The sequence below is a fragment of the Podarcis tiliguerta genome, assembly GCF_965153285.1.
Source record: "Podarcis tiliguerta genome assembly, chromosome: 3".
NCBI classification, from domain to species: domain Eukaryota; kingdom Metazoa; phylum Chordata; class Lepidosauria; order Squamata; family Lacertidae; genus Podarcis; species Podarcis tiliguerta.
Window position 1 is genome coordinate 33860975 of NC_139536.1, and position 19927 is coordinate 33880901.

The 19927-nt window shown below is 43.4% G+C and overlaps 1 protein-coding gene across 5 annotated transcripts in view; it reads left to right on the forward strand.

The window, feature by feature from the left end:
• Positions 1-19927, forward strand: part of RBKS (ribokinase) — a 63234-nt gene that overhangs the window by 37986 nt on the left and 5321 nt on the right. For 4 of the 5 annotated variants that reach the window (XM_083434571.1, XM_083434574.1, XM_083434573.1 and 1 more), the window contains one exon: positions 2206-2394. In XM_083434571.1, coding sequence (XP_083290697.1) covers positions 2206-2394 — 189 coding nt within the window. Of the gene's footprint in view, positions 1-2205; positions 2395-13842; positions 16516-19927 lie in introns of those variants that run through there. The other variant, XM_083434572.1, reaches the window with a different exon arrangement.

A 19927-nucleotide genomic window follows, 5' to 3' on the forward strand; every position in this document is an offset into this window, starting at 1 on the left:
CTTTTTGCAAGATGTGGTGGTAGGAGCCAGGGGGAAGAATCTCTTTTCCCTTGGTCTTATGTAGAAAGCTCTTTAAAAATATCCTCCTTGGCCTCCTGCTATTGTGTCTTCGTTTTCTTTTTTAGGGCAGCCATTAGTTATTTCCTCCAATTGTATTTTTTTTTATAAAAAAAGTGATTTTATTGGAGGGAGGAACTTTCCAACACAGCCCAGCAGTTTTATATTTAATTTCACAATTGACACTTTGTGGTACATTTTAACTTTTGGCACGTAGCATCTGTCTTGTGTCTGTTACCTTTGCGGGAAATCGACTCCTGGCCTGCCTTGCGGTGTCCTCATTTCCCCCCTCTCCCTCTTTATCTCAGCTGCATCACAATTGTTGCAAATACAGCTGGAGGCAACTCTTTGCAGATGGCAGACGCGGCAGAAACTCCTAGAGGCATCTGTATTTGCCTAATCGGTCCGCAACCACCTTTGTATACTGTGCAGCACAGAAGGAGGGCCAGACAATAACAGTCAAGGGCTGTGGGCGCTCTCTGGGATTAAAGCAATAACACAGTGTTCTCTTCTAAACTAGGTACTATCACAATCCATGCAATCAACAGGGTGTGGTGCAGATGTATTTGCATCTTGTAACCTGCCCTTCCTTCAAGGACCTCATTGTGGTATTGCCTCATTGTGGCATTGTAGCATGCGCCCCACTTTGGGGGATGGTGAGAAGGGCTAGGGCCAATGCTACAGGGTTTCATCTCTAGACCAGAATGAAATGGTGGAAATCATTAAGGAAGCAGACTTTGGCAAGGCACTAGGAGAAACTGGCTAACAGTAGACGGCATTTGATGGTGGAAAAGACTGGGCAGTGGACTCTCCTTAGGAGACAGAATCATAGAGTCTTAGAGTTCGAAGGGACCCCAAGGGTCATCCAGTCCAACCCCCTGCAATGCAGGAATCTCAGCTAAAGCATCCATGACAGATGGCCATCCTCTGCTTAAAGCAACTGGGACACTTCTCAGGATTGTGACCCCAGGTTCAGCTCCCTCTTTCTCTGTGTGTGTAATAATGACAATAATAATAATAATTTATTATTTCTACCCCGCCCATCTGGCTGGGTTTCCCCAGCCACTCTGGGTGGCTTTCAACAGAACTGTAAAAACAGAATAAAACTTCAAATATTAAAAACTTTCCTAAACGGGGCTGCCTTCATATGTCTTCTAAAAGTCAGATAGTTGTTTATTCCCTTGACATCTGATGGGAGGGCGTTCCACAGGGTGGGCGCCACTACCAAGAAGGTCCTCTGTCTGGTTATATATTCCAAAACTTCTCTCTCTCTCTCTCTCTCTCTCTCACACACACACACACACACACATACATTGGATTGGCTTATAAATGAACCAAGCCTTCCCTTCCCCCTTCCCCTCCCCCTCTCCCCCCCCCAAGGGAAAGCATGGTTATTTCCCAAACCAATCCAAACTCCTTCATTTCCCCCTAGGAAAGCCCTTCCAAACAACCTCCTGCGCAAAGCAACACAGACCTACCCCCCCCCCCATTGCTTTACATAGGGTCTACTCCCAAGGAAAATGGGGAAGGAACAAGAGGGAAGCCCCACAGTAGTTTTCTTAGAGGTGGTTCTTCAAAGCAGCTCCTTGTGTAAAGCAATGGAAAATCATTTACCTCCCTTGAACAAGGGAAGTTCATGGTGGAATCCCCGTTACGGGCACAGCACGCAGTTGGCCACTTCACACATTTTACTAGGGTGGGTTTTTTATGTGCACCTAAAAATGTCGCTTGTTTAATGTATTAATTTTTAAAAAATGTGCTTTTGAGCATGTGTCTCATGCACAAATCAGGAAACTGGGTTTGGCTGAACGCCAGAGCCCTGAATTAATTATTTTTAGAGGTAATTACAATAGATATTATGTTATTCTTCAGCCCACTACTCTGAGTCTGGTACATCAGTACAATACCTCATTTGTGGAAATAATAAATTAAGGGCTGAGTGGTTAATCTGTGCTTTCAAAGGGATTTATTGCACCTCCCACTATATTTCCTGGTACACACCATTGTCTCTCAATGCATTTAATAGTAGCAAATATTACATATCTGTTTCACATAGCTAGTAGTCTTGAAATAAATTGATGTTTTTGCTTAATCCCCGCCGCCCCCAAGCTAATGTGGGTTTTGTGTTGTTTCAACCTTTTCCCCTAGGCAGAACTTTTAACGGGAATCCCAGTTGGCAATGTTGAAGATGCTGGGCGTGTGGGAAGGATCCTGCTCGAGAGAGGCTGTAAAACAGCCATTGTAACTTTGGGTCCTGAGGGCTGTGTGTTGGTCTGCGCAAAGGAACCCACCCCGAAACATATACCCACCAAGAAGGTCACCGCTGTGGACACCACGGTATGTACTTGCGATTCAAAAGCCTTGCTTTTGGGGGGAGGCTGCGTACACATTACCAGCTTAAAACGTGGCTATGTCATTTTTCCCTTCAATTCTGATAGAATCTGGTTGCAGGGGGCACACACCTCAAAACACAGCATTTCATAAGAAATCACAGTAAAGGTGTGGATTGTGGCTAATGTCGTGTGCACGCCAGTTCCCAAACCAGCATTGGGATGCAGTGCTGGATGCAGAGTAAACTGAAGTGTGTACACAACTAATTATTATTTGAACACTAAAAACCCAGCGTAATCAGCCACATCTTTGGGCAAGGCATAATGCATTCCACCAAACTATCCCATTCCATCCCATTGCACAGTGCATGTCAGTTCACCCAAGGTTTATAGGCCGATGTTCCATAGACAGGACAGACCAGCATGTACTGATGAAATCATTGTATTCCTCCTTCACCCTCCTGTCTATTCCGTATTGCGGCAAACAGTGTGCGCGGCGACTCTGTTGCTACTTGTGGAAGATGGCGACATAATCCCTCAGCGCCATCACCTCGAAACACCCCTGCTCTTTCTGTGGTGGGAGAAAGGAGACGCCCAGCCATTCTCTCCTCAGACTCCCCAAAATTGAATGACTGGCTCTGTCCACACATGCCTGAGCTGTTTGTGCTGGCAAAAGCCTTTTGCTTTGTAGAGCTTAAGTAATATCAGGTGCTCAAATTCCACAGGGCATAGTTAAAAGGCAGAAGCGGCATGCCGTGCCAAATTAATTTTGTCGCGATTTGTAAGGTCAATGACCTGCATCTTTCATAAAGCCTGAGGTTGGGGTTTCCCCCCCCCCTTCATTCCTTTCCTGTTTATGATCAAGCACTGACTGAACACTCCTTCAGTGGAATGTTAGGATTATTAGCTCAACAGCAGCAGCAGCAACAGCCATCAAGAAAGGCAATAGTTAAGGTTCCGATAGCAATATTATCTCACCCACATTTTTACAAGAGCTGGGACATTTTGTACTCGCAGTTCTGTCTGATGCAAATCCAGAGGAGTTTTGGTGAGAGCACTGTATGTACTAGCTATACATTTTAACTGCCTGATGTCATGAAATGTAACATGTGTTCTCCTGCTGCAACCGTGACATTCCCCCCCCCCCCTTTTGTTAAAAGGCAAAACATAGTTCTGCTATGTACCTAAAACCAGAATAGCCGGTTCAATTCAGGGGAAGGCAAAGGAAACGGATCTGTGCTCGTGCCGACTGCCTGTGCGCAGTGCCGTGGTGGCTGCCTCAAGACCCTCTTTGCATCTCTCCCCCCCACCCCAAAAAAATAGCAGACCAGAATTCTGAATACAAGCAGTCGCGATCCAAAGGAGCAGGCAAGCATATTGATTTTGAATGTTCCTGAGGTTTCCTGCCCCCTCTCAAGCCATAAATAGCAGGCCGGGAGTCTGCGCAGAAATGGACCACGATCCAAACAGCCGTATTTCCGTGCTTCATTTGTGCAGCCTAATTCTTCCTCCTCCAGAGCAACTGCTGCCATAAGCTTCTGGAGTTTCCCCACTGAGTTTGTCACTGGAACCCATGCTTTTTAGTACTGTAATCAGGGTGGATAAAAATCAATGATTTTTAAAAAATGAATTTTTAAAAATTAAAATTGGATTTTTTTTATTTAAATCGGATTTTGTTTATTTAAATCGGATTTTAAAAATAAAATGCCTTTAGAGGAAAAATCTTTCCAAATATAGTTTTCTATTTAAGTTACATTATAGTCCAAAGGCTATTCATCAGGAAATAAAGATTTGTTTTAAGTTTTTCATGTGTGCTAAAACTCAGTCTAAGTTTTTTAAAACTTAAAACTAAGTTTTTTAAAACAACACCGTTTAACCACATCAGTTAACAAACATGGATACATATGCTATAATGTTACTGTTTTAGTTAAATAAATTGTTATTAAGGAAATGATTAAAGTACAGCAGAAAAGTTGTCCAAATATAAACAGTTAGCTTATTAAACCCCACAATAATTTCGTAATTATCTGTCTATGTATTTCTAATAGTATAACCAAATCAGTAATTTTTGATATAACTGTAAAAACTACTCTGAACGTTTATTATTCCAAAAATGAAACCTTCCTCTGGTTGTAAATATTAAGATTATACCAGTAAGAATGAGTCTTTCTGTAAAAAAAAAAAAAATTAAATCAAGTCTTACTGACTAGTGATTTAAATCAAATCCACCCTGACTGTAATGGTACAAGCGAAAGTGTGAACAAGTGTGTCATGGCTGAGTGAGAATTCAGACTCTGGTCTCCTGCATCCTAATTCAACACACTAACCACTGCACGGCAATGACTCTCCATCACTCTGTCGCAGAGAACATCCACCTCCTCTCACCGATCCACTGGGTACAGGCAGGATGGTGCCAACCTTGGACCTGGGCTACTGCTACTTTAGTGCTCAGACAAAAACCCTTTTGTCACTGTTTGCTGGGAAGGACCTTAGTCTTTTCACAGTAGATGAGAGTAACAAAGAAGCATTTGTCAACTTCCTTACTCAGAGAAGCACAGGCTTATTGGCAGAACTGCTGCCTGTTGAAATTTCGTGGTATTTGCTAAGCTCAGGCAAGTGCTCAGTTTCCAAGAAGATAGGCTGAAAAGCCTAATCTCTGCACTTGCTTTTTCTTCACACTTCCCAGGCCAATCCTGACACTTAATATCAGCTTCTGAGACTGAGCTGTGGTTCAGACTGAGTTCAGCTGTTGGTTTAATATAAAAGTGCTGATGTTTGATTTTGTGAATGAAAGCTTCTATTATTTCGCTGAGCAATACATCGGTTTATGACTTCGCTGTTTTCAAGTCAGCTTCCCTTTGTTCTTATAAAGTGATATTTCATTTAAACACCCCAGTCCATGCAGAATTGTCTCTTCATGGTTAGGTGAAAGGTTTTCTCAGACAGGTTTTTACTGATTAGACAACAGTGAAATGCTTTAGTGAAGCAATTGTACGTACTTAATAATTGTTGATTACTGGTGCATTATTGGCACCTCAAGGTTTGGCTAACAAGGTTGTATTTGTTACATAATTTATTGCTCCTTACAGTGAAAACCATTAAAATAGTTTCACAAATATTATTATTATTATTATGCCAATTTTTAAATTTGATTTTCAATATAAACCCAATTACACAAATTAGTTCCAAATTAAAGCAATTTTGTCAAGAGGCTTTGCGTGCACCGTTCTTGATGGGTCTTTATAATCTAATATTACTATGTTTCATATTCTTATGTACTTCTATTATATTCCCTTTTCAAAATCATCACATAATTAACAGCTGCACTCTTAACGATTTCTGTTTGTGTTATTATATTATTTAACTTCCCTCCAAAAAAGGCTTCAACCGAGGAACCATAGCTTTTTCCTTTTCATCCTACGTGTGCCACATCCAAAAGTCAGTTGTTAGTCTCTTGGCCTTATATGTCTCTCTGATGTTTTCCTTTATCCTGTAGCATTAGGGCTATCTCCTTATTCCCACTGTTGCATTATTCCAGCATGGTTGGGGTGGAGCTGCAACTTCAAGGTTAAGCCCTCTTCCTTCTCCTGCTCAGCTCTTTCCCATAATACTCAAGCAGTTCCAAATCGACAACAGCAGATCCCTCCCTCCCACTGGCACCAAATCAACAAGTTCCAGAGATTTGCCATTTCTTCTTCCAGAAGGGAAGACAGCGCCATTCCTCTTCCAGCACCCAAAAACCCCTCACGCCACTTTCCTTTTGCCACTACCATAGCATTTTGCTTTAAAGAAGGGGGGAAAGGTTATATCTCAACATCTCCACGATCTCTTTCAGACTTTTTTTAGGGGTGGGGGACGTAGGCTCTAATTCCCAGCAACATCCTTCCAAACAAAACAACCAGACTCTCCCCTCCTTTACTCCTTTCAAGCCGCAAGCAGCTTTACGTCATCTTTTAAATCCCAGTGTTACAACGTACATCAAACCATCTTTGCTTGTATATCTTAAAATTCAATATTAGGGGAGGGTTGCCAAATCATAAATGTAAAAATTCCCATAAAACGTAGCAGAGAGCCCCCCTCTCCTCCATCCACCTCCAACTCAAGATAGAATCTTCTCCCAATTTCAAACCTCAGTTCCATGCAGCTGATTGTTCACAGTTATAATGTCCATCTCCTCCGGTGTGTGCCTAATGCCAATTAAAATCCAATTATAAGGAGAGCCTCCACGTCCAATGGTGATTTGGGAGGGGGGGTTCACATCAGGTGAAGTGTGTAGCACCCAGTGCCTCCACCCGTCCCCACTCTGATCCGTGTGGGGGCGAGCCATTGAGGCGACCGTGGGTCGCCAGTACCTCCTGTACCCGAGAGGTTTATAGGGGATAGTTTAATCCCTTCTATCCCCTTTTTTCAGCCTGTGCCTCTCACCGATGTTGAGAGAGCCATTGCCATGGCGCGGGACAGGAACCGGAAGCTAGTTTCACAAATATTATAAACCAGATTCCCCAGAGAAACATTGTGTTGGTATCTTTTGGGCTTCAAAAAGCTTTCAACATCAGGTCTTGCCTTATCATGGTGTATATGAATAATACAACTAATAATAATAATAATAATAGACATAAATAATAAAATTATTGTTATTGTTGTTGTTATTATTACAGTGGTACCTCGGGTTAAGAACTTAATTCATTCTGAAGGTCCGTTCTTAACCTGAATCTGTTCTTAACCTGAGGTTCCACTTCAGCTAATGGGGCCTCCCACTTATGCCGCCACCACGCGGTTTCTGTTCTCATCCTGAAGCAAAGTTCTTAACCCGAGGTACTATTTCTGGGTTAGCGGAGTATGTAACCTGAAGCGTCTGTAACCCGAGGTACCACTGTATTATATTTCTTCAGCACATATAAGAAGAGCTTGCCTGGACTAAGGGCCCATCTAGCACAGAATATTGGGTTAGATCCACACTGGCCCACCTGCCAATGGAAGGGATACTAGAGGAAGGATGTCGGGTGCCATACATGTAAAAGCTTGCACCCATTCATCAGCAATCCTGTGCACACTAACTAGGGAGTAAGTCCTACTGAAATCAAGGAGACTTCCGAGTAAACACGCATATGATTAGTAGTCATAATTCTAGTAGTCACAATTTAAATCACAGATAAGAAAATTCCACTGGGAATTGATGTGTTCAAAACTTGCCATCCATTTCCTTCCACCAACTCATACACTGTTTTTTCTCTTATTTTAAACAGCAAAAACACAGGGGTGTATTTAAGTAAGCTGAGGAGATAATGGTCTTCTTAAGATAAAACCACCCCCTTTTCACCTGTTTTGTTACACCAGAATGTTGCAACAAGCAGAAATGTCTCCTGTCTAATTGCCTTCCGTCTGCAGTTTTGTGGTTGTCTGTAATAGGTCATGTTGCCATAATCCTGAAACGTCACTCACACAATATGTGTGAAACTTCCCTCTGCCACCTTTCATTTTATAACAAGATGCAAGGAGAGCTCTTCGTTACAGTAAGATTGATATACTGTACATTTCACCATATTAACAGCCGGCTGTAGTGGTGGTTTCTCGGGGACAGGGAGATGGGCCTCCCATTGGTTTGAGTAGGGTATGGGGAAACTTTGGCCCTCCTTGCTTGCTGTGCTGATGTGAGTGGTAGTTCAACAACATCTGGAGGACCAGAGGTTCTCCACACCTGAGTGAGTGTGATGGCCCCTGGTGGGAGATATTGGGGGTCAGGAGATGCTGGAGGGCAAAGGTTCATGTGCCACCCGTCTTGCGTCCCATGACCTAGCCTGGTGTCCTCAGATAAAGTGGAGAATGTTGTCCCATCAGCTTCAGTCACAAGTCTTAGTGGCTTCTATATGCAGATAGCAGGACGGGGGTGGGGGGTATTTTGTCTGCCTCAGGCAGCAGAATATATTGTTCCAGGTGTAGGTTTCTCGCATTCTCCATAAAGTGCTTTTATGGGAAGGTGGTCAGTTGCAAAAATAGTGTTTTCTGTTGTGGCGTCTGGAAAAAGCAAGTATCTTCCAGGCCGAGGTGGGGGACTCATAATGAATCCCTTCTGACTTCTCTTTATTGTTATTATGCATTCATGTGTATTTGTGCTTGTGGTGTTATTGGGGCAGTAATCCTGCTTTTGATATTGTTTACACCCGCTGAAGTTTTGGAGCAGACATACCGCTTCATTTTCTGTGGGTGCATGATTCGCAGCTCCCCACCGAAATCCTTTAAATACCCATACCACAAATGTTCTGCAGGGTGGTGGGGCAGGTTGTTTGGTTGTCCCTCTTTTGATGCACTACAGTTCAAGGGTGCCCCTCCAGATAATGGGGTGATATTGGAGATCCATTGCAGAACAGCTGGTAAAGCAGAATGGTGTGTGGGCAGCGTAGAATAAATCCGCCACTAATAGCATTACATTAATGACCTTGAAGCAAATATGCCTGCAAAAAACCCCACCAGTCTGGAGGGGCCCAGCAAGGCCTCCACACACCTCCATTCACTGCCGCCACTGGTATGGTGCATTCAAACATGGAAATACCGTGTTAGTTTTCCTCCTAGCATTTCTGTCCCGTTTTCACATTGCAGTACCTGTTGTGTTATGGAATTTGACTGATATACCAGCATATTGCTCTAAATTTCATTCATACCAGTGGGCGTGGTGGTGAGACACAACAATGAATGTCATCCATTGGACAGTATCACTATTCCCCCACCCTTTCCACATGTGTGTGCTTCTGTTCCCCCATGAAAAGAGCAGGAAAGAATGCTAGGGTACCGCCCCAAATTCTGTCACTTTACTCCTGTAATTTTCTGGGTTAAGGGGGCTAAAATGGATTTTATCTGGAATCAAAATACATGGAAATGAGCGCTGAGCATGCGCTCCATTCCGTTGGTTTTCCAGAAGTGGCTTTTACGTCATGTGAAAGCTCAGATATAATGTGATAGGCAGACTCCTGAGTTTGATAAGATGGCTACAGTGGTCTGCTTCAAATGCCATTTTAAAATTTTATTTCATACTACTTATAGTGCTGTTTAACTGCTGCATTGGGGTAGGCATTCTGCTCACTTGTAACAACAATTTCTCCACATGTGAAGTTCACCTCACCATAAGGCTGTGACAGAAGTCAGGTCCGTTCTCCATCCCAAGGACATTCCTCAGCACTGCCCATCCTCTTCTCAAACTCCTGCCCACTCTTTGCGTATAATTTTAATGTTTCTCCAAATTCTGGATGAGAACCAAGCCAGGAAATTGCAATGGCTACTGAAATAAAATGGAAGCATACGCAAATAAACCCTGAACGAGAGTCTTTTTTAAAAAAAACAAAACAGCAACCTTTCTTTGTTTCCCAACTTTGTGGCCTAACGGCTATGACTCACGGGGTTATAAATACTGAACTTAATCCAGTGACTAATTGCTCAAAATTCTGTGCATCAGCAGAAGTGGAACCTGTGGTTGGTTCTAATACTATCAAATGCCTTTGCTATTCAATAATATCCCTCGGAGCTTGCTATCTAGTATGCAGTTTGCCCAAAGAACAGTGATTTTTGTTTCAGTTATTCTCCTGACAATGGGGAAGAAAACAGCTGCTAGTAAATGAAGCAGTTGGCAGACAGAGTGTCTGAGGGAGACTTCTGCAGTTCACCAAAGGAGGGTGGTTAACCTTTCTCCTACCATAGCTGTTTGCACTATAGTGAAAAAATGGCCTTGACCACAGTGTGAGAAGCCTGTTAGCTGTGGCAGCTGTTAGCAGTAGGCGAGCAATTGGGCTCTAATTGTGGTTAATTGCACGCACCAGCATGGTGAGGTGGAGAGTATTATTGTAAAAAATTACGCCCCAGATAGTGATAGTATAATAGCTCCCTTTATTTATCACGCAGCCAAAATAACCCTGTGACTTAGCCTTCTGCTTTCTCGCCTACAAATATGCAATCCAATGAATTTTTTGTAATACAAAGAGCCTTACAGAATAAATTAACCCACCAGCTGCTCCAATCAGCAGCTATTAAATTTTATTTAACACTGCATCTATTATTTTCTAAAGTTCAGGCTGGCCGCGAACATCGCATGACTCGAAATCATCCCCTCTGACTTGACTCACTTTATAGCAGACCAAGGTCCCTTAGATCATCCCAGCTTCTGATCCTGATAGAGACCCCTCAGGGCCTTTCCGGATGATCTTTTCTTTCCACACGATAAACATGCACTTGTTGCTCATGGGTTGCAGGGGATCCGGATGTATTTCCTTCAGGAAGTGCTTCTGTTGCCAAGGGCATTTGCATTTGTCACTAGGAAAGCGACCTTCTAGTTAGTGCATTATTTGCAGTGGGACCTACAGTGGGACGCGGGTGGCGCTGTGGGTAAAAGCCTCAGCGCCTAGGGCTTGCCGATCAAAAGGTCGGCGGTTCGAATCCCTGTGGTGGGGTGCGCTCCCATTGCTCGGTCCCAGCACCTGCCAACCTAGCAGTTCGAAAGCACCCCCGGGTGCAAGTAGATAAATAGGGACCGCTTACTAGCGGGAAGGTAAACGGCGTTCCGTGTGCGGCTCTGGCTCGCCAGAGCAGCGATGTCACACTGGCCGCGTGACCCGGAAGTGTCTCCGGACAGCGCTGGCCCCTGGCCTCTGAGTGAGATGGGCGCACAACCCTAGAGTCTGTCAAGACTGGCCCGTACGGGCAGGGGTACCTTTACCTTTTTACTACAGTGGAAAGTGGCGTGTTGGGTATCGTGGCTACTACTGCAGCAGGGCCTTTTTCCACAGAAGGGGCAGGGATGGAGAACCTGTGGCCCTCCAGGAATTGCCAGACATCAACTCCCATCAGGATGGACAGTGCTTAGGGATGATGATGATGATGATGATGATGATGATTGTACCCAGTCCATCTGGCTGAGTTTCCCCAGCCACTCTGGGCAGCTCCCAACAGAATATTAAAAACATGATAAAACATCAAACATTAAAAACTTCCTTAAGCAGGGAGTTGTGGTTCAATACCTTCTGGAAGGTGTCAGGTTCATCATCTCTGCCATCTAGCCTCAAATCTACAGTTACTTGAGATTGTGATAAAAGAAAAAAATAAATCGGCAATGGATGCAGACTTCCCAGCCAGCTATCAGGTCCATTTCCAGCCTTCCATTTTTTAGGGAACATTTTTTAGTAAGTGATTGCCCTCCCGTTCCAGACACAACTGGATATAATCAGTCTCCTGGACTCCTGCCATTGTTCCATCACAACCTTTCAGAGCAACTGAGAGCGCTTGCTTGACTGTAGCATCTGTTTGCCAAGTCTGAGCAGCAAAGAGAAGCTTACTCAGTGAATGCTCCATGATTGTTCCTCATCCAATCAGTTCAACAAATAGCTTTCCTGCTACATAGCAAGGCTACCGGTCCCTCACTTTCCATTATATGGGAACTGGACCTGGTGCCATATTGATGTTGCATTGGGGCTAACACAAGTATAGCTTTTAGTATAGAATCTTAAAGGCCAGAGGGATTAGTCAGGCTCTGCGCATGCAGATGGTTCTTAACAGGACGAGAGATGCTGGAGTCAATATGTTTTGCAGGTATTCCTGTGGACGAGGAGCCAAATGTGAAGGAGAATGAGTAATTGTCACATGCATTTGCAGTGTTGTGTAGGAGCTCCTTGTCATGCACTAGGGCTGTTCTGGGCACCATTCCAGAAGAAAGCGGGGGACTTTCTCTGCTTCTATTTGCTAACAGACCTGTATTGTGCATCTGAGCATTTTCAAAGTCCCTTGCAAACCTTGGGGCATCTGACTACCCTTTGAGATCAGAAGGCACCATTATCCCTAATTTGCAGAGAGGATAAATGAAGCATCGGGAGGTGCACAGATTTTTCAAAGATCATCTCGACATAATGAAGCAACGGATGCGTTGCCAAAGGTTGCTCTTTGATTCACTGCCACGCAGCCAGATACTAAGCCTTGTAATACTGGATCCCAAGGGCCTGCCCTGACTAGTACAAGACAGCACCATATGATTAAATAAAGGCATTTTCCCCACTTAGTATAAATGGCTTTTTGATCAATGAATGGAAATGTAATTTAAGCAAATTGAGCAAATGTAAACAAGGGTTTGTACGGTGCTGCTTGCAATCTTAACATATGTAGCGGGAGAGCTGGAAGACCACCCAGGTCATGGTCTGGTCTTATTTCTAAGCCACCCAGCTCCCTAATTAAATCCCTTTCTATTTCTCGTTTTAAGGGGGAGAGGGCCTGCAAGCCTTTCATAGTCTCCTTCCAGATGGGAACGAAACATTTAATGGAGATCCAGCTGTTGGAGGGATGGGAATTGTGAACAATGTCATAAAATCAAGACATTGATGAAAATCAATATCTTGTCATGCCCTCCCTCTGAGTTTAAAGAGAGCCTTGTAGCTCAAACACAAGGCAGCCCTAGGCCTTAATTTGACCAGGGCTCGGCCGCAGAACATTGCATTCACTGCCAGGGCTATCCTGGGGTGTGTGTGATACAATAAAAAAAGAATGCCTATGGGGATGTGCAGAGGGCCTGCCCCTCATTACTGAGTCACTGGAACCAGGCACTGTATATGTAGAACAAGGGAGAAGAGCTGTCACGGCAAAAGGTGGAACTTCTCATAGCTTCAGGCGCTTCTCTTTAGACATGTTAAACACAGGACATGTCTAATGGCTCAGAGCTCTACTTCTGCTTTTCATCAGTCAGGTGAGACCATGCAGCTTCTGCACTGATACCTAGCTGCTATGATGAAGCCTAATAAACTGAAACTAAATCCTGGTAAGATGGAGGTGCTGTGGCATAGTTGCTCTCAGGTCCAGGAATCAAGGGAACAAGCTCCTTTTGGTGGAGCTGGGCTCTCCCTGAAAGAGCAGGTGCATATTCTGAGAGTGTCCTTTGATACCACCTCGTCACTGGAGACACAGGTGTCTTCCATGGCAAGAGTGCCATTGCCCAGCTCCCGTGGGCTCACCAGCTACAACAGTTTCTGAACCAGGATGGCTTGGCCACCATAATCCATGCTCTTGGTAACCTCCTGTTTGGATTGCTACAATACACTCTACATAGGGATGCCCTTGAAGATGACTTGTAACTTGGGCAAAATGTGGTGGCCTTCCTTTTGAGTGGAGCCACCAACCAGAACCACATTACAATGATTCTCAAAGGAGGCCCAGCTTAAGATTCCTCTCCAGAAACTGCGCACTTAACAATGACGCATAGGTGGGCTTTGTCTGTAGTTGCACCCTAAGCCTGCAGTGCCCTTGCCCTTGAAATTTAGATGGCTCCCACACAGCTGGCACTCTGACTTGGCTATTTCTTAACCCCCTTTTAAAATGAGATTGTTTGTTTGTTTGTTTGTTTTATTAATGCAGTACTCACCTCAAGATCTTTGTATACGGGGAAAGATAAAAACTGGCAAAATAAATAATGACCATCTATCTCTTTCCACAGAAATGTATACCAGGGAACTGGGCTTTTTCCCATTGCATTTTCTGCAGTGCACATGGAGTGATAAGCAGACCTATAGCTGTTCATCTTTCGGGGGGAGGATGTTGGTGTTCCTTAGCAGTGGAAGAATCCCAGGGGCCTAGAGATCAAGTGCGGACCATCTGAATTTGGAATATTTGTTTGAATTTCCATTGCACCAAACCTTTTGGTCCACCAGAGTGAAACATCACCTCACCTGTGCAGTCAAAAGTATAATAATAAATTAAACAGCTGGAAATTTCCTGCCCTCTGGTTGCCTTGCTCTTCCTGGTGGTAAAGCCAGGCCCAGTTTTAGGCTGGTATCCGCAAATTGGGCAATGATAAATATTTGTACTGCCTTCTAGTTCATACACTGCTTCCAGCATGATGCATACCACCACAAATCTTCCGAAAGTGACAAACAGGATAGCAGCCTTTGTTTTTATAATCTACTCCAAGCTGGTGCCCTCCTATCAGCCCCAGCCTAGCAGAAGTTGGGGTTGCCCAATTAAATTGATTAGCTTTAGACTCAGGACAGGCAAAAGAACGTTCTTCTTCATACAGTTCATGATTTGTGTATGAAATACACTAGCACAAGATGTTTTGATGACCATGGACTTCATTAGACCAGTCCTGGATATGTCTGATAAACAGCTATCACTGGCAACCCAGCCAAATGGGAGGCATGTAAATAATAAAATTCTTCTTCTTCACCTATGAGAGTAGGGTTACTATTTAGAGTCTGTGCCCCTCTGAGTACCAGTTGCTGAGACAAAATGATGCTTGATCCTTGGTCTGATTCCCCATAAGTGTACTTAGGTTCTTAATGATCAAATCAGCAAGTCAGAGGAAAAGAGGATTCACTATGAGATGACACATCCATAGTTTTCTGAAAGACCTGACTCAGAATCAAAGCGATCATAGCAGGAAGGCATGAACAATTCACACAAACACACATGCGCACACACCCCATTTCTTAGCAAATACTTCACAAAGATTCTTCAGTACTTGGATAAAAGAGGGTAACTTCTTCTGTGGATCACAGTACAAATTAATGTAAATGAATACTGAGGTTCTTCTCTCCCCCCCCCCCCGAAAAAGACAGTGCAGAGTTCCTGAACATCAGTTGTTGTTGTTGTTGTTGTTGTTGTTGTTGTTGTTAAAAATTATTCAGCACTGGGCAAATCAACTACCCAACTGGAAACAGAATAATTGACTTCTTGAAGTACTGAGTGCTCAGTTCCAACAACAAGGCTAAAGGTTGGGAGTTTGCACAGCATCAGACCTTTAGTTCTTATCTGTCTAATGAAGCAGGTATCTTCTGTCCAACAATTCTAACAGGTTATCCCATGGTCAGTAGGCCTGTGCCACATGCAGATGAGAACAAGATCACCGTGCCAGAAATGTCAGCTGGCAAGTTTGGTAAATTACAACCAGGTGAATCAACTAAGGACCATGCACACACTTGCATTGAACAGCAAGTAAAGCCTTCATGAATGTCCCATAAAATGTGCTGCGAGACAAGAGTTGCACTAACTATTTAGAAATCAGAGATGTATGGTAGTCTGGATCCTCAAAACCAGTTGACACTTCCAAAAAATGTATGCTTTATCGCTGTGCCTGTTCCCAAGTCTGTTAAAAAATGAGACCTTTCCTATATTCCGGGTGATTGATGGGCCTCGAGAATGCAAAGTGTTACAGGGATTACAAGAATTATCAGGCTACAGAGCTCTTTTTAGGTCAGTGTACAGAAGGGAGGGGAGAGATTGCCCAGGATTGATAGTTGCCTATCTCTTTAGTTCTTTCGCAAGGTAACCACAAGCTAGATAACTCTCCAGATCCCTGTTCTGCTTTGATCTTGAATGGCTTTGTGGAGTAGGATGTTTTCAAGACACTCTATCTGGGCTCATCTCTCAGGAATGCATGGGGTTAACAGTCAGCACCATTTAATCGTTTGCAAATAACCCATCAGGAAATCTGTCAGGAAGTGGGTACAAATTCCTGAGGATTGATGCAAAGTATTGCACTAGCATACTTTCCTAGCAACAGTCCATGGTCTGGTTGTGTCTGGCTGATATACATGCCCTCCACAGATATGAAGGTCACTGTAGTAGCTGCCTAACTGTGGAGTTCTAACAGAAATCCAAATACTTGACTATACTTGAACCAATCTGAAGTCAATAAAATATATAACATTGTGAGCTCTTGAAAGATTGATAGATCTCCAGCAACCTGTAGGTGGGGGAAAAAACATGAAAAGTAAAACTATGTCTGTTGTGCTTGGGGCTGATGGGATTTGTAGTCCAAAACATCTATCTGTGGTGCTTTTGGAACAGATCACACCAAGCTTGTAAGCAGTCACATGGATCATTATCAATTGGCAGAAGGTTATTCTCAGTTGTTTTATTGAAGATTCAGTGCAGTTTGACGTTGGCATGAATCACTTGAAGTAAAGATATGCATGTCATATTTGCAGATGCTAGAAAATTAGATTGAATGACAGGTACTGCAGAGATTCAAAAATAATCATAATAAACTCTGTGCGTAGTAATACAGAATTTTGCTATCACAAATATAAGGATATCAATGACCAAAAAGCAAAAAAGAAGAGGTTAAAGGAACTGAAGGAAAGAATGAGAGAACAGCAAGGAACAAAAAGAGGGAGAAGAGCTGTTGGCCGAGGCCACTGAAAGAAAAATTGAGAAGCGGATTGTCAGAATTGAAACAGACCAGATGCATGTTTTACCTTCTACTGTTGAGGAATGAAACAAGTTGAAACATAATTTATGGACGCTTTCCTTGGGTCCTTTGGCTGTGAAACTACACAAGCCTATACTGGGAATGCTTTAAAAGTAAGGAACTAAGTGGTGAAAGAGCACAAGGACAAACAGCTACAGGGGACCAACAAAACATGGTGGCGTTCTGGATTTAATCTCCATTCCACCATCCTATGTCAGCCTTCCCAAAATATCTATTTTTTCGTTATTCAGGGAAACCTGCCACTGGAAATATTGAACAGTGCAAACTCTGATCTAAAGTTGTTTGTGCTACTAAAAAAACCCCCAGCACCCATGTAGTCAAAATACTGTATGTGTGATAAAATACCTAATGAGAATAAATAATGCAAAGTTAGACAAGATGCAAACTTTTGCATGATATCTTCTGATATTTGGGGATGGGAGCAGCTCTGCAGGGCACTGGAGCCCCATCAGAAACCAGCTTCAGTCACGCCTCTGGGTTCAAAAGTTTTAGGCCAGGGTAGGTCACCTCAGGACTGGGTGTCAAATGTGGTCTACCAGGCCTCTCAGCCTGATCCTCAGAATTCTCCTCAGGCCACAGCCCTCACAGGCCCTACTTTGCACCCAGTTGGTTTTGCCTGACTAGAATTACACCCTTGGACCCCGATGTTGCCTCCTGCTTGTCTGTATGGAAGATAAAGAGGGGTGTGTGGTTGTGTGTAGAAACTAGTCTAATGCACAAAGGTAAATTTTACATTTGTTGCTCTACCTGCTCTTGCCTCTGACCCCCACTGCCACTGGCAAGTGACCCTTGGAAGGTGAACATCATGGGGGAAGTGCCCCCATTCCTGTTTTAGTCATTGCCCCACACACTTTCAACCATTTCTCCAGAGCCAAAAAGTCTAGAAGTGTACATTATAAAAATAAAAATAAAAGTGTGCTTCTGAGGAAGCTAAATTATGTGCCTGTACTGCTCTTCTCTGGAAAAACTGCAGTTAGCAGTGTTTCGCATTGATCTGACTTCCAGATCTGATACCCAGACTACACTTTACATGCAAGTGTTTAACTGCCATTACAAACACACACATTTGTATTTGTTGGGGGAGAACTAATTGTATCCCTCTCTTGCACTTCCATCAAAGCCAACTTTTTCCGCCTTTAACCATGAACGCACATGGACGCAGAAAGGATAGAACAGTACCATTTAAAGTAAATTTCCTTTCTTTTTTTCTGCTGCATTTTCCACTGAGTGCAGTGGCTCTGGTCTTGTCCACGACTTTATTACATCACTCTGTTAAAGCTGTCATTTCCCCTTGATGTCGTTAAATATATTTCATCCCTTTCAGCATTTGCTATCATTTTAAATGCAATTAGTGCGACAAAGCAGAAAAAGTACCTAAATCGACAATTGGGGTCACCAGAGCAGAATTTGACTTGCACATTGATTTCACACTTCTGGATTCCAGTTCCATATTCTTTTTTAAATGACTGATGAATATTATTAGAGATTTGCACAATGACTCTTCCCTAAGAGGAAATAACTCTGAAAAAGAGGTTGGCAGAGGTTGCCACTGCTGGCTTGAGTGTTGTTGTTGAGGGAACGTGTAGCATACCCTTATCTTTGCAGTCCAAAGTGTCCTTTTGGCAAAGTGTTTTATTTTGTACAATGAAGAATATCCTTTTATTTTTAAAGTGGACTGGCTGGCAAGTTCTTCACAGAGGGGAAGTAAGGCTGTCCCACAAGACTATTTCCAGTTATAATGCACTTGTCCTTAAAGAGCTTCTTAGACTGTTATATAAAGCCATCATGGCTTCATGAGCCACTGACTAACCTGTTATATTTGCAGTGTATACTTGTTTGAGTTCACTCAGCTTTGTCCCTCACAAGTCTATTCCGCCTAACATTTCAGAATTCTGAAACCTAAAAGGCTGTGTGCCCATTAGACAGTGGAAGCCAAAGATCACCTTACCTCACCTTCAGGGGGAAGTAAGAAGAGACTGCTGGATCCGCCCACTGGCCCATCTAGTCCAGCATCCCTTTCTCCCAGTGGCTAACCAGATGCCCATGAGAAACCCACAAGCAGGATTGAGCAGAAGAGCATTCTCCTCTCCTGTGTTTTCCAGCCACTGCTATTCAGGAGCACTGCTGCCTCCAACCATGAAGGCAGAGCAGGACCATCATAGCTAGTAGCAATCAAGAGCCCTCTCTCCCATGAATTTGTCTAATCCTCTTTTAAAGGTTTGTGGCTGTCACTGTTTTCTGTTGAGCAAGTTCCATATGTGCTGCGTGAATAAGTATTTTCCTTTAATGAAAGGAGGGCCATAGCTCAGTGGTAGAGCATCTGTTTTGCGTGCAGAAGGGTCCCAGGTTCAATCACCAGCATCTTCAAATAGGGCTGGGAGAGATCCGTCTCTGTAACTGTGGAGAGCCACTGGCAGCCAGTGTAGCAGGCAATAGTGGGAAGACAGGCGAACTAATATCAGTGTACTGGAAGAACCAAAGGTCACCAGTGTTGAAGCAATGATTCTTCAACATCAACTTCGTTGGACTGGTCATATTGTGTGGGTGCCTGATTATCGCCTTCCAAAGCAACTTATTCCACACTTAAAAATGGAAAGCGTAATGTTGGTGGTCAACAAAAGAGATTTAAAGACTGTCTCAAAGCAAATTTTAAAAAATGTAGTATAAACACCAACAATTGGGAAACACTTGCCTTGTTAGCACTCCAATTGAAGAACAGCCTTTACCAAAGGTGTCATGGGCTTTGAAGACACTCAAACTCAGGAAGCAAGGGAGAAATGTGCTAATAGGAAGGCACGTTTGGCAAATCCACACTGTGATTAGCTCCCGCCCGGTAACCAATGTCCCCACTGTGGATGATCCAGAATTGGCCTCCACAGTCACTTATGGACTCATTGTTAAAACTGTGTTTATGGAAGACAATCTTACTCGGCTACGAGTGATCACCAAAGAAGAAGAAGGGAGATAGATGGACCAAAAGTCTGACTCTGTATAAGGCTGACCAACATTTTGTGCCAGTATTGATTCAAGGCCATTAGGAAAGACATCACCTCTCCAGAGTAACTGAGAAAGAAGGTGGGATTTTATTTTATTTTTTTTATTTAAAACATATTTGCTGTCTCTTTCCTCCAAAGAGCTCAAAATGGCTAGCAACAAAGATAAAACATCCCTTACAAGTTGATGCTGAAGCTGCAGCAGGAAATAAAATACAGCTACTATTGCCAAATAAGAGCAGGAAAATAAAAAGCACCCCCACCCACCCCCTTAACATGGGAGAGAGATTGTCTCTGTATACGAAGGATCCATTCTT